Source organism: Marmota marmota, unplaced genomic scaffold (assembly GCF_001458135.2).
Source record: "Marmota marmota marmota unplaced genomic scaffold, marMar, whole genome shotgun sequence".
Taxonomy (NCBI): domain Eukaryota; kingdom Metazoa; phylum Chordata; class Mammalia; order Rodentia; family Sciuridae; genus Marmota; species Marmota marmota.
The window spans coordinates 1467807-1481286 of NW_026000316.1; the positions used below are offsets into that span (position 1 = coordinate 1467807).

The window sequence follows — 13480 nt, forward strand, 5'->3', positions numbered from 1 at the left end:
TTGTGTTCAAAGTTTATTTCAAGTCACAGAAAATATACAAACTAAGACAAAATGAACTGATTTTGTTCTGAGAGAAGGTGATGGGAGTCCTCCACCTGGCACCAAATTGAGTCATTCAAGGGTTAGGATGCAGAAGTCACCTTTTTTCAACATTTCAACAAAATCATGGAATTAATTTCCACATTTGTTGCCAGGTATTTTTAAAAACCTGAAAGAAAAAATCGGGAGAAAGCCATTAGAAGTGGAGACAAAGTTCTCTTCCCCAAACATTAGGAAAAAACCAAAAAAAGGCTAGGGGGAAGGACAATATGCATGAGATCAAATTCCCAGGGCAGAATTTCTGGGTGTTTGTTTCCTGCTTCCCACTTCCCAAAGCAATCATCCTTTTTAGCAGGGTCTCTTAACCTCAGCACTATATTGACATTTTGTGCCAGAGTACTCTCTGATATTAGCAGGTGAGGAAAATATCCTATGCATTATGGGATGGTCAGGAGCATCTCTGGTCTCTACCCACACTGAATGCCAGTGGCATACAATACTCCCTAAAATTTGACAACCAAAATATCTAAAGACATTGCCAGAATGCCCATTCAGGGGCAAAACTGTCCCTGATTGAGAACTGCTTATCTCTAACAATAATAATAAAGAAAGCTATTAGGGACAGCACAGAGAGATCACCAAAGCTAGGTATAGGATGAAAGGATAGCTAATGCTCTGGCCACATTTTGCACAGATATCAAAACCTTGCCAACATAAAATTGCACAGCTGCAGTTATACACACATGGGCACAAATTACTGTGGTTTTAAAAAAACTGCATAAGGTTTATAGTCTAGTTCAAAGTAATGTACCAATATCAATTTCTTGGTTTTGACTAAAAGCAAAAAGATAGGATGTTACCATTGGGGGAAGCTGGTACACAAGGCTCTTGGCACTCTTTTTCTAACCTCTGTGAATCTATTATTATTTCAAAAGTTAAAAGACAGACAAAAATTGCCCTGTGTTTAATGTGCAAGGCTTTAAATTAGATATCTCATCAGCAAGAATACACAAAGAAAGAACTTCCAGAAATATTTCTACCTTGACTAGCCAAAAATGACAATTTTCTCACATTGCCGAGAATACCTTCTTTGCCATAAGTAAATTATAAAAGTAAATTCCTCTGAATATAATAGAGTCTGTTTTCACTGAAGAAAATAGAATGTCTGCAGTATATGGAAAAAAAGTTACAGTGCTGGTCATACCAAAAATTTAGACAGCTATACATGATAACTTCCTATTACAGTTTATTTAGATGTTAAAAAGATATTACAAATGTGGATTAAAATATATATTTAATAAAACTATTAATTATTATAAATGGGTTCACTACTGTATGATAATATATGGATAGAAATTACAATACAAATGGGGTAAAAGCAGAAATTCTAAAGGAGATATCCCAGCAGATACTGAGACGATGAGATCTTTAAATTATTTTGGAAATAGAATCGTTTATATAAGATACAAAGATATAGGGGAAAAAAAAAACCCACAAAACCAATACTTGTATATCAGGTTAGGTCACATGATCATTTATGAGGCAGTTTATCTGAACCTTCTTTACCTAATTGATGAGCAAGAAAAATAAGGGTGATAGTGTACAGCAATGTCCAAAATGTATAGAACTGATGGTGCTAGTGGACATTTATTACCTTAAATGTACAGTAATATTTTAATACCAAAATACTCATTAGAAACTAAATAGAATGCTAGAAACTAAAATAGTTCAACATTTTTTTGAGGGTGTGTGGGGGGGTATACCAGGGATGAAACTCAGCGGCACTCAACCACTGAGCCACATCCCCAGTCCTACTTTTTTGTATTTTATTTTAGAGACAGGGTCTGAGTTGTTTAGTGCCTCACTTTTTACTAAGGCTGGCTTTGAATTTGTGATCCTCCTGTCTCAGCCTCCCGAGCTGCTGGAATTACAGGCATGTGCCACTGTCCTAGCTAGTTCTACATTTTATTTAACTGTTTTATATTTCCTTCATTTTGAAGGCATAGTTTAAAATGAAATAATACAACTGATTTTGGAAGGATACACACAAGCTATATTAAGAGTTTCTGTTTGGGGAATGATATTGAGGAAGCAGGGCTTTGTACCTTTAACTTTCTACACTTCTCGATCTGATTTAATTTTGTTAAACTGATCATATATTACTTTTTTTCATTTGGAAAGGTTCAAAAATATTCTAAACAATTCAAAAATTGAGTAATGTTCAATAGTCTTACTCTTTCCCCACAGCACTGACTACTAAAGGGTAAGGAGAGTATAGTTAAGAGGACTTAGGGTTCCAGAGAGAACAATTTCTGGTTAAGTTTGAAAGTACACACTCCAAATATACAAGGAGCTAATCCTGCTTGGGTGGGATTAAGTTTTTGCTCACCTTTTAAGGTGCTCCAGTGGATTTCTGTATTTGTTCCTTTAAGATCAGAATACTCTGCCTTTGCTCAGGAGGAAGCATGGCAATCTGGTCTGCAGTAAGTTGAAGAACTTGCATAATTAAAGCAGCCTGTGTAGAGGAAAGAAGGTAGTGAGTTTCAGTCATGGCAACTAAAAAACAACAACAAAAAAATCACCAGCTTCTGTCCAAAAAGCTACTGTCGTGGAATATGAAGCAAATGGAAAAAGGGAGGATCTTTAACACACAGAAAACAAACAGTGGGCCAAAAAGGAAAAAAAAATCAGTGAGAAAAGGCACAATGAAAAGAACAAGTACAAATTAAAATACCTAAGATTAGATAATTCAAAAGAGACACCTTCATGAACTCAAAGTTGCTGCATGCTAAGATGGTATCTATGAGCCCTGGGAATTCTTCAGTTTTTAATTCTGTTTTGAAAGTCTCTCCTATTCAAATGTTTTAGCTTTTCCATTAGACATGAGCTTTCCACAATGACCAAATATAAAAAACAAAAAGATACACTTGTGGGGAGTCTGCTATTGATTTTAAGGATGAAGTAGAAAGGGGAGGAAGAACAGGGTTTGGATTTCCAGTTCAATGTGGCCTACACATACACACACATACACACACACACACACACACACACACGTGCGCACACATGCACAATCTGCTATTGGTAGATGAGTCTGAAATGTAAGATAAGCTGCTATTTATATACACTTAAAAACTTTAGAACCAGGTCCACAAATTTTCAGTCAATAAGTCATAAAAGAGTTCTAAGTTAGGGTAAACATCACCTCCAAAGGGACTTTGAAGACCCAGGATCACCACACAGTAACTGTGAAAAGAGGAATCAAAAAGACTAGATTTGTGCATAAGGAGAAGTCAGACTGTGTTGCTTACCTTCTCATGATCCTGTGGTGTGACCTGGTTCTGCCCAGGACTAAAGCCACCAGGCTGGGTTCCACCTTGCATGTTTGCTCCTTGCATGACTGGGACCTACGTGCACAGAGAGAGAGAAGAGATTTGTTTTTAGAATTCCTGCCATATAGGGAACCCAAATACAGAAATGGCAGTGTGAAAAATTAGGATATCTCTACTGATAGGAATAAAAACAAATGACTCTGAATCAGTTTCTACTACTAGCAATGGTAGAAGGCAGGGCTTAGCCAGAAATCAACTAGCAAGTTACACATACTTACTTACAATAGCTCTAGCATCATCAACAAATATCACAGAGCACAATTGGATACCATCAGACTAAGCAAAATTCAGCCAAATAAGCAGAGGAAAAACTGTTAGCATTCTGCAAACTAGTGCTCAGTGGAAACAAATGAAAGCCAACAGAATCTAGAGATAATGTGTGCTGGTCCACTGGGGAAACTACATTCACAGGGCTACTGCCTACCTCTGGTTCAATCAGACATAGGTAGTTCGTCCCAAAGGGCCCTATCCCACAAGTAAGGGAAAGACAATCATGTCAGAGAGGCACAAAGGAGATGGAGAGGTCTCTGGGAGAAAGCCTGCTATTAGACCAACAATTGCTTTTTACAGAGTTCCATAGAGAACATGCTGCATATGCTGTCCTGCTTAACAGAGACCAAGAAATATAACTGACCTGAGTAAAAGAACAAAGTAAAAAATATAGCAAACTTATCGGTATTTAAGATCTTTAGTGAGTTCAATCCTTTGGAAGATTATCAGAACCAAGGGAAAAGGCCTCTGAGGACCTAGTGTAACTATCAGATGGGCCCTATACCAGAATTTATGTTCACATTCAGGCATTCACCCAGAGTTTAAGTAGTCTTATTAAACACAGATTGTTAATAAACTCATTACCTGCTTCCCCAGCATATTAGAAGCAGCAAAACATAAAAAAATATAGATAAACAACTGTTAGGAGCAAATTTATGGCATCAATGTGAAGAGCCAGGTGACGACAGTGAAAGAGACCAGAAACCACCCAGGCTTAACTATGTAAAATAATGGGTCTATTTAATGATGACCTTGAGTAAACAAATGATTAAAAATAATACTTTATTATACCCTGTTTTTAATATTTTGTTTAATTAGAAAGAAAGCATGAACTATACCTTATAGTTTTTCATTCAAATAGTTTTAAAATTTAGTGAACAGTTCTAGCATCTGGAACATTCACATACATGCATAACTCATTTGCCAGATAATGGGTGGAAGAAGCACCAGTACAGGTTTGTATAGACTCTTAAAATATTATCATTGTTCTGTTCTTTATTAATACTGAATCCAGAGAGTGTCTGAATGTAAATGATTTCTATAGATCTGAAACATCTACAAGTATAATCTTTCTAAAACTTAGCAACACTTTATTAATAACAATTTGAGGTACTTCAATTTGAAGTAACCACTTAATAATGGCCATTTTAAGATTATAGGGTTACCCGTTTTAGGCAGATAAGTACTAGGCAAGATGACCACACATCTTCATTTGCCTAAGGCAGTCCCAATTTAAGCTTTCATCTCAGAGTAATTTATTAATAGTTCTCTCTTTAACTCTCAAACACGCCCTTCTTTGGATGGTAACTTATTTAATTATCCCAGTAACAATAAGACTTTTACCCACAGGTTTCCAACTGGATGGACTGGAATTAATTTTTTGAAATCTGATTTAAAATAACAAACTAAGGACATAGGTGAAAAAAACAAAAACAAAGTACAAACAGTGAAAAGAAGAAAATAAAAATCTACATTCATATTTTCTGGAAAGCTACTTAAACATTCTAATAAAAGCAATTATCACAAGCAAGAGAGGCATAGGAAAGGAGATGAGGTTCTTAATGTATATCTCATAGATAAGTCAATGTATTCCATATATTTATTTATAAGTGAAAATATTTTTTTTAAGTTTGAAGATGCTTTATAAAAATGCCTCTACCTTGGATCTAAATGGTTTCATTGACTCTGTTAATACAAACTACATTGAGCTGGGGTATATAGCTTAGTGGTAGAACACTGCCTTGTGTATACAAAGCCCTATGTTTGATACCTAGCATTACAAAACATAACAAAAATAAAAACAAAAAAACCTAGTATTCCAGAATAATGAGTTGAAGTACTAGTGGAAAAGAAAAAGATGTTACTCAGAAATGGTCTTTCAACCCGTTTTTTTCAATATCTTTATAGAATTATCAGCAGAACTACATAAATAAGTACATTATGTAGTTATTTGTTGACTGTCTCCCTAGCTAGTACATAAGCTCTATGGGGGTACGGACTTTGTTGTTCACACTGCTATATCCTTAGTACCTAACTTTCCTACATAGTAGGTGCTCAATAGATAATAGTTGAATGAATGCATAAAAATAATTCTATTATGAGGCTACTGACTATAGAGTGAACAATAAAAATCAAGGCCCATTTAAAAGCAAAACTTGAAAAACAATAGAATACGTTTATTCTCCACAGATTAGGAAAACAAATTTTATTTCAAATTAAAGAAGTGTAGATAAGATAGCCACACATATACAGATATACCAATGTGTAGATACAGAACACAGTAATGGAGTGGAAAAAACAGTGGGCTCAGCTGGGCACAGTGGTGCACGCCTATAACCCCAGGGGCTCGGGAGGCTGAGGCAGGAGGATTGAGAGTTCAAACCCAGCCTCAGCAAAAGTGAAGCACTAACTAACTCAGTGAGACCCTGTCCCTAAATAAAATACAAAATGTGGCAGGGGATGTGGCTCAGTGGTAGAGTGCCCCTGAGTTCAATCCCTGGTACCAAAAAACGAAAACAAAACCAAAAAACAACAACAACAACAGCAAAAAACCCCAGTAGGCTCTATTCCTTACCATTTTTTAGTTATGTGAATTTATAAAGTCACCTGAATTTCTGGGTCTCAGTTTTCAAACCTATAAAATGAGAGAACTACATGAAGTTGTGTTTATTCTGGCTCTAATATTTTCCTTCTTTTTCTCTCACACACAGACACGGAGGAAGACATTTAAACATATGAAAGAGGAAAGAGAGAAATACAAAGAAAGAAGAAAAAGAAAGGTACAGGTGCTATAGGCAAATAGCATATAAAAACTCAGGGAAGATACACATATACCACTTGCCCACAATCAAATGTGAATGAAAAGGGAGGAAAGAGATAACTGTAGAGTACCATACACACACCTGGAGAGTCAAATAAAGAAGAGACAGATTTCAGTTCTACAGATTTTAAGGTGATCATTAGTGAATTGCCTTTGCTACTGCATTGCCCATTTATTTGGGCTATGTGATGACAATAATTAACACAGGTTTCTGCAAACTGAAGATAAGTAAATCACCACTGCTCTTCATATGCTTTAACCCAGTGGTTCTTGGTCAGGGTTGCATATCAGAATTTGGGGAAGGTTTTTCAAGTCATCCAAGGCCCAGATCCTACTAGTAGACATGTTGAGAGTTAGACCTGGGCTGAGATTCAGGCAAGCATCTTTTGGAAAAAGCCTTATATATGATGTTGGTTTGCACCCCCAATGAAGTGTTCTCTGACTCCTAAATTTTCAGGGTCTCTGCTATAAATGAATAGTTATTGAATGGTAGGACAAGGTTGTTCTTTTGGATTACAATTCTGGTGGCCAGAAAAATCACTTGCCTAACAGACAAAATAGAGGGAGATCCTAGTCTTCCCTTTCTAACAAGCTAAGGAAAAGTTCAAGCCAGAAGGCAGTAATAATCAGGCTCAATAACCAATTCTGAATAGATCAAGATTTCACACAGATGCTAGAAGTATTATGCATACCTGTCTGGATCCCTGGGGGCCAACCCCTCCCATGTTCATTGGATTGGGACCCTGGATTCCACTAGGCATAGGTCCTCTAGGGCCAGGCACTGGGCCCCTGGTATCCATGCCCCTGGCCTCCATTCCCCGGACTTCCATGGCACGAGCCTCCATGGCGCGGGCCTCCATGGCGCGGGCCTCCATGGCACGAGCTTCCATGGCACGGGCCTCCAATCCTCTAGCATCTAATCCTCTTGCTTCCAATGCTCGGGCCTCCATCCCTCGTGCATCTATTCCTCGGGGGTCTCTTCCACCTACAAAGTTGTAAGAAAATCAATGTGCAGTTATTCACCTGTATTGTAAAAACTATTCAAGAAAAGATAGAAATCTATTCCCCTACTCATGTCTCCCCTTAACTGAGACTGCTGTCTCCCTCTAGTTTCTCAGATTTGCTGGTAAGCCTTAAAGATGCTTGCCAACCCTATTGCCCCAGCAATCTTTATCCCAGATTAGAGACAGAGACAGCTGAGTTCTTTATCAATCTATGACCAACAGTTGGCTTTGTGATGTTATCTCCCCTTACCTCTGCCATCCAAGGGTGGACCCCTCTGATCTAGCATGGGTCCTCTTGGCTCTGCCATTAGAGGTCTGGGCTCAGCTAATGGCCCTCCTCTCATCTCATGTGGGGGTGGTCCACGACCTTCATGGCCAGGAACATGGTGCATGGGAGGACCCTGATGAGGAGGTCCCAGGTAACCTCTAGAGATGGAAAGAAATTAATTTCAAAACAAAACATAACAACAACAGTAAAGTGTCAATAGAAGACCAATAAGTAAATATTCAACAAAGAACCGATGCAAACCTTAGTGGCTATTCATTATATGCATAACGAATAATGTTAACACAGTGCTTAAGAACACAGGTTCTGAATTCAGACCTACAGTTCAAATCTAGGCAATATCATTTATGAGCTGTGTCATATTGGGCACATTTACTTTTCTGTTTAATTTTTTATACTTTATTCCTTGTATCAATAGGTTAAGAAAGTAAAATTTTCCCAGGTACTGATTTATAGATACTATTTGTAAGTGGAATCAAAAAGTTCAGTTTCACAAACAGTAACACTCAGTGATCTCTTTAAATGCAATTTTAATCCTTATTTTAAGCTAAGGGCAATTTAATACAATAAGCTAAATTCACACAAAACCTGTATACTCTGAACTACAAAAGTGGCTTTTGTAACTACATATGGTTTTAGTCAACTACACATTTCCACAAGTACTTACAAATATGTTAAAAAAAACACTACCCCAAATGCTTATCCTACCATAAGCTCATTAAACATTCCCATTCCTGCTACTGAAAGCAGATAATCAGGAAAATGAGTTCTAAATCTTCAAAATTTGGGGGAAGTTTTTCAAGTCATCAAGGCCAAGGATGTAAGTCCCAAAAGGTTTTAAATCAAAAAAAGTCTTTCAACATGGAAGCATCAACATGAAACTTTAAGTTTCTAAAAAAATAAAAATAAAACACTCTTTGTAGTTTTAAATATTATCTCCTTAAAAGAAAAACCAGTATGCCTTGTTTTCTTCATCTATACAATGGGACTAAACATATTAATCTTCTAGGGTTATGTGGATTATTTAATTGCAGGGATGAGAAATGAACCCAGGGCCTTGTGCATGCTAAGCACCTGCTCTACAACTAAGCTACACATCCCCAGCTTGGGTTGTGTGGGCTTAATGAGATGACCTAAGTGAAGTACTCAGAGCAGAGTCATAAGTATGATCCCTATTAACAGCAACTACTATTATTATTGTTAATAATATTACTACTACCACCACAAGTTTTCCTTGCTCAGGTATGTGTACTAGGATTTTCAATTTTTGAATATACAATAGTCATGATTAGTTCAAAAAGACATACTCAACTACAGTTTTGCCTGAGGATAGGTGCTTAGTCTTGGACAGTGGCCATGAATATTTATCTTTTGAAGTGGGCAAACAAGTACAACTGATGTGGAAAGAGTTTGTTCTCAAAGCAAGGAGAAATCCTGGCTTCATATTTGTTTTTTTCTATGTCAACACTTACCGAGGCTCTACTTCTCCAGTTACAGAGAGTAAAGTGCCACCCCGTGGGTCATTTGGAGCATCTCCTAACAAACCTCGAGGAGTTGGGACATTGGCAGGCAAGGATCCCCGCTGCATAGCTGCCCTGGGGTCTTGCATCGGCACTGACAGGGAAACAAACGGGAGTTACTGCTGTGAAAGACACATAAGGAAACAAGAAATGACTCTATATACCACTGACAACATAATTCAGACACCTTAGAGTGGGTGAAACCTCACCACAGCAGAATCCTCTTGCAGTTCAAGAACAGAAGCAGGGTGTAGGCAGAATCTGTGCCATGTCAGAGGTATGGATGGAATTATATAAAGAGCAAACTGGGGAGCAACCTGCCAAGGACTAGCACTGCAACCTGAAGAAACTTATGCTCCTGGTTTTCCTTCTAATCAATCTTAGTTCAAGGACCAGAGTCACAAAAGAGAGGTAGGGTCTTGGCATATGTGAACACTGCCATGGCTCTGCAAGAACCTGCTGTCTCCTTACAGACTGCTATTCCATCCAAGCCTCCTGACACCAGTAGGGAGGGAGTACAGCCTCGGACAGATGCCCATATCATCCATGTTCTCTGCCCTGTGTGAAGAGGTCAATCTTAGGCTTGTGGCCTCAACAGGAAAAAATTAAGAAAAACAAAAACCCAAAAACACTACCCTTTTGGGTTCTGAACGTGAGGATGACTGCGAAGCAGCTCTTTTCCTCTTAACGTCCCACCCTGAACACCACAAGCAAAAGGAAACCCGCAGATACAATGGGTACCTTGAACTCGCTCAATTGATGCAGGCCCGGCGGGTCCCACGGGCGAGTGCTGTAGGGTTCCTACGTGAGCAGTAAGTTCAAAAGGAGAAAGAGCAGACACTTAAAATAGCTTGCGTGCATGCGAGTGCACACACACACACACAAACATACATAAAAGCAGACTAAAGATCTACACATATAAGTTAAAAAGCCAAGAGTTTATTAACTTGCCTTGCCCCAAGCTACAAAATCTTCCTAAACTACACTAGTTCCTCTGGGTATGTTATACAGTACCATTTTGACCAGATAGCTTCCCAAAGGGAAACCCAAGGGTCACTGGGTTTTTTTTTGGGTGTTTTTTTTTTTTGTTTTTTTAAGAGAGAGAGAGAGAGAGAGAGAGAATTTTTTAATATTTATTTTTTTTTAGTTTTCGGCAGATACAACATCTTTGTTTGTATGCTGAGGATCGAACCCGGGCCGCATGCATGCCAGGCGAGCGTGGTACCACTTGAGCCACATCTCCAGCCTAGGGTCACTGGGTTTTATCTGGTTAGGAATAACCAGTGATTTTCAATTTTTCCTTCCTCCTACTATTCCCTATTTCCCCTCATTCCTTATGGCACTATTACAAAAGAAAAAAAAAAGAAAGAAAGAAAGAAAAAAGATTAACCTAGAACAAAACAAAATATAAAAAGGATAGCTTTGAACCTCTAGTTAAGCAACATAGAACATAAAGAACATAAACATATTTTCAGAAGTAAAACATGAAAGAATCTGGAAGGCAAGATTTATTCTGGAGAAGCTATAACAGAAGTGGGTAGTACTATTTTTGTCATATCTTCAAGCACAAAAACTTTTGCTATTAAAATATTATCAAATGGGGAAATTGCAGTGCATGAATTTTAGATGAGGAAAGAGAATACCACCCTATATGAAATGATCTGCTACAGCAAGTTTTTGATAATAAACATCATGACAACAGCAAAGACTAATGAGATGAGTACCAACCAACACTAAACAAAGATGGTAGGAAAGGAAGAAGTATCATCTCAAATATCTGTTTTTCCTTTCACCACTACAAATGTGTAGAAGCAGCATGGATTACAAAAAAAAAAAAAAAGTGAGACAATCTGGACACAAATAAGATTCTTGCTTCCTCTGCTGGGCACTGAAGGAAACTATAAAAGAAAGCTCATCTCACTCTGTCTCTTCATGAAGATATCCTTGAAATATCTTTAAAATGTGAGTCATTTCCTTATGTTAATTTTTTACCAGAAAGATGAAGATAATTGTAACAGGATGGCATGTCATGTGGAAGTATGTATTAAACAGCTAAAGCTTGATTGATTGATTAATAGCTTGGGGAAAGGTGTAAGTCTGACTGAAGCCCTAATCCCTTCTCATTATTGCAAAAATACCTTGGGGTACATACATGCTCCACAGACAGTGGTGAGGTGGGAAGACACAATAGCACAAAAGCATGAGATGCTTAGAAAAAAGATTTAACATTTGGTCAGGAGTTCATTTGCTGTTAGACATGGCATCTAATGAAAAAAATTATTAGTTATATCAATTTAACCACCAATGCCAGCAAACAAACCACTTGCTTGAATCTTACCATTTTGTTTTTTAAAAGACCACGTGCTCAGAAGAAAAAAACTTAAAGATTCTCTATGCCGGAACAAAGCAATCTTTACCCATCACAGTGACCCAATGAATAAGAGTAGAATATAGTGAAAAATATTTAATAGAGGCAGTATAAGATGAAAGAAAAAGGACAGATATTTGATGTCAGATATTTCTCAATCTTAGCTCTGACACTTACTAATTGGAACAGCAGAAGAGAGTACTAAATCTGGTCCATAATACCTAGAAATCAGCATTTACTTAGCTTGTCCTAAGTTTTAAAACTCTGATTTCCATCCCTTCACCTGTAAAACTCAGATGCTGCCACCCAACTCACAAGGATGTTTATGAAAATCAAAGTACCCAAAATATAGTATGCCCTCAGTTCCTTCTCTTTTCTAAATCCTCTCTCCTCCTAAACTTTGTTTTCAACTGAGCTGCTGCATTTTATTCTTCAAATTCCAGTAACATGGAGAAATAATGTGGATATCAGTGTTCCTGCTGCAGTATAATGGACACTTCTCAAGTAGTCTTTATAGACCTATAACCCCCTTCCAGTTTGCTCTGGGGTTTAAATCTAGTCTTCTACCTACTCAGTCATATATTATGTTTGCTATTAAAATTCTTTACTAATTCAACAGGCACCCATAGAGGGAGAAAGAACATGTCAGTGGACTCATTAGATTACTAGGAAACTCATTACACTATTAAGAATTGATGATGTTTGTAGAGTTGGGTTCTGACTTACTGGGTAGAAAGTCCAGATTAGTAATGCTCACTATAAGTTTCTATGATAGAAATGTTCTATATCTGCAATGTCCCATGCAGTATCCACTGGCTACATGCAGCTACTGTGTACTTGGAATGTGACTAGGGTGATTAAGAAACTGAATTTTAAATTTTACTTAATTTCAATTAACTTAATATTTAAATAGCTACTGGTGATGAGCAGTTGCCATATTAGAGAGTGCAGATATAGAACATTTCTAAGGCCAGTCCATATAATCAGGCATTAATATTTATTTACCTTGTCCCCGTTCTATGGACACAGGTCCACTTCCTGGCATTCCAACCTGGGCCTGCATTCCTGGTAGAAGAAAAAGGGCAGGATAGGAAAGCACAAATTAGCACAGTGGAAAAATATTAGAATAGTGGCTGAGTTTACAAATTTTCTCATTCTGCCTTACGAGGAGAAACCTACAAAGGAAGAGGAAAACTAACACTCAACAATGCAGCAAGACAGAAGATGGAGTTAGTATACTTCCTGCTTCAGTGACAGAAAGGTGAGTTCAGTTAGAATGCTTCATCTCATTAGTTCCAAAACTGTTGCAAAAAGCTCTTCTGTAATACAGGAAAACAGTGCCACTTACCTATAGACCTCCTTTCATGGGAGGCAGCACTCTTCCTGGGGCATTCTGTAAATGTGTGGGTATACTATTTCAGTTGTGACAAAGATTTTTTGGGGGACACAGTTGGTATTGAGTGAGAAGGGGCCAGGGATACTAGATTTCCTGCAATGTTTGAGATAGTCCCACAAAATGGAGAATTACCCTGTGTCTTATAAATCTTCTAAATGTCTCACTGACCATTCACACAAATTAAAAACTGTTTATAGCTACCTGGACCTAGAGCCATAGAAATATATATGTGAATTTTTCAGAAATGAAATTACTGAGTAAATTATGAGTACGACAATTTATTTTCAGAATTTTATTATAAGTTTTCACTATTTCAGAAAGTTATATTACCAATGTCAATAGTCCTTTTGGCATTCTGAGTTGCCACCCCCCCCCCCCCCAAAAAAA

At 37.6% G+C, this 13480-nt stretch overlaps 1 protein-coding gene across 6 annotated transcripts in view; it reads right to left on the reverse strand.

The window, feature by feature from the left end:
• The window catches only part of Cstf2 (cleavage stimulation factor subunit 2), a 25347-nt gene continuing 11867 nt past the window's right edge, over nucleotides 1-13480 (reverse strand). For 3 of the 6 annotated variants that reach the window (XM_048797377.1, XM_048797375.1, XM_048797378.1), the window contains 9 exons: nucleotides 12703-12762; nucleotides 10071-10130; nucleotides 9801-9887; nucleotides 9282-9423; nucleotides 7774-7949; nucleotides 7212-7504; nucleotides 3348-3443; nucleotides 2429-2554; nucleotides 1-208 (listed from right to left, as the gene is read on the reverse strand). In XM_048797377.1, the coding sequence (XP_048653334.1) occupies nucleotides 2432-2554; nucleotides 3348-3443; nucleotides 7212-7504; nucleotides 7774-7949; nucleotides 9282-9423; nucleotides 9801-9887; nucleotides 10071-10130; nucleotides 12703-12762 (1037 nt within the window). In that variant the 3' untranslated portion in view covers nucleotides 1-208; nucleotides 2429-2431. The remainder of the gene's footprint in view (nucleotides 209-2428; nucleotides 2555-3347; nucleotides 3444-7211; nucleotides 7505-7773; nucleotides 7950-9281; nucleotides 9424-9800; nucleotides 9888-10070; nucleotides 10131-12702; nucleotides 12763-13480) is intronic. The other 3 variants (XM_048797379.1, XM_015502299.2, XM_048797376.1) reach the window with 2 other exon arrangements.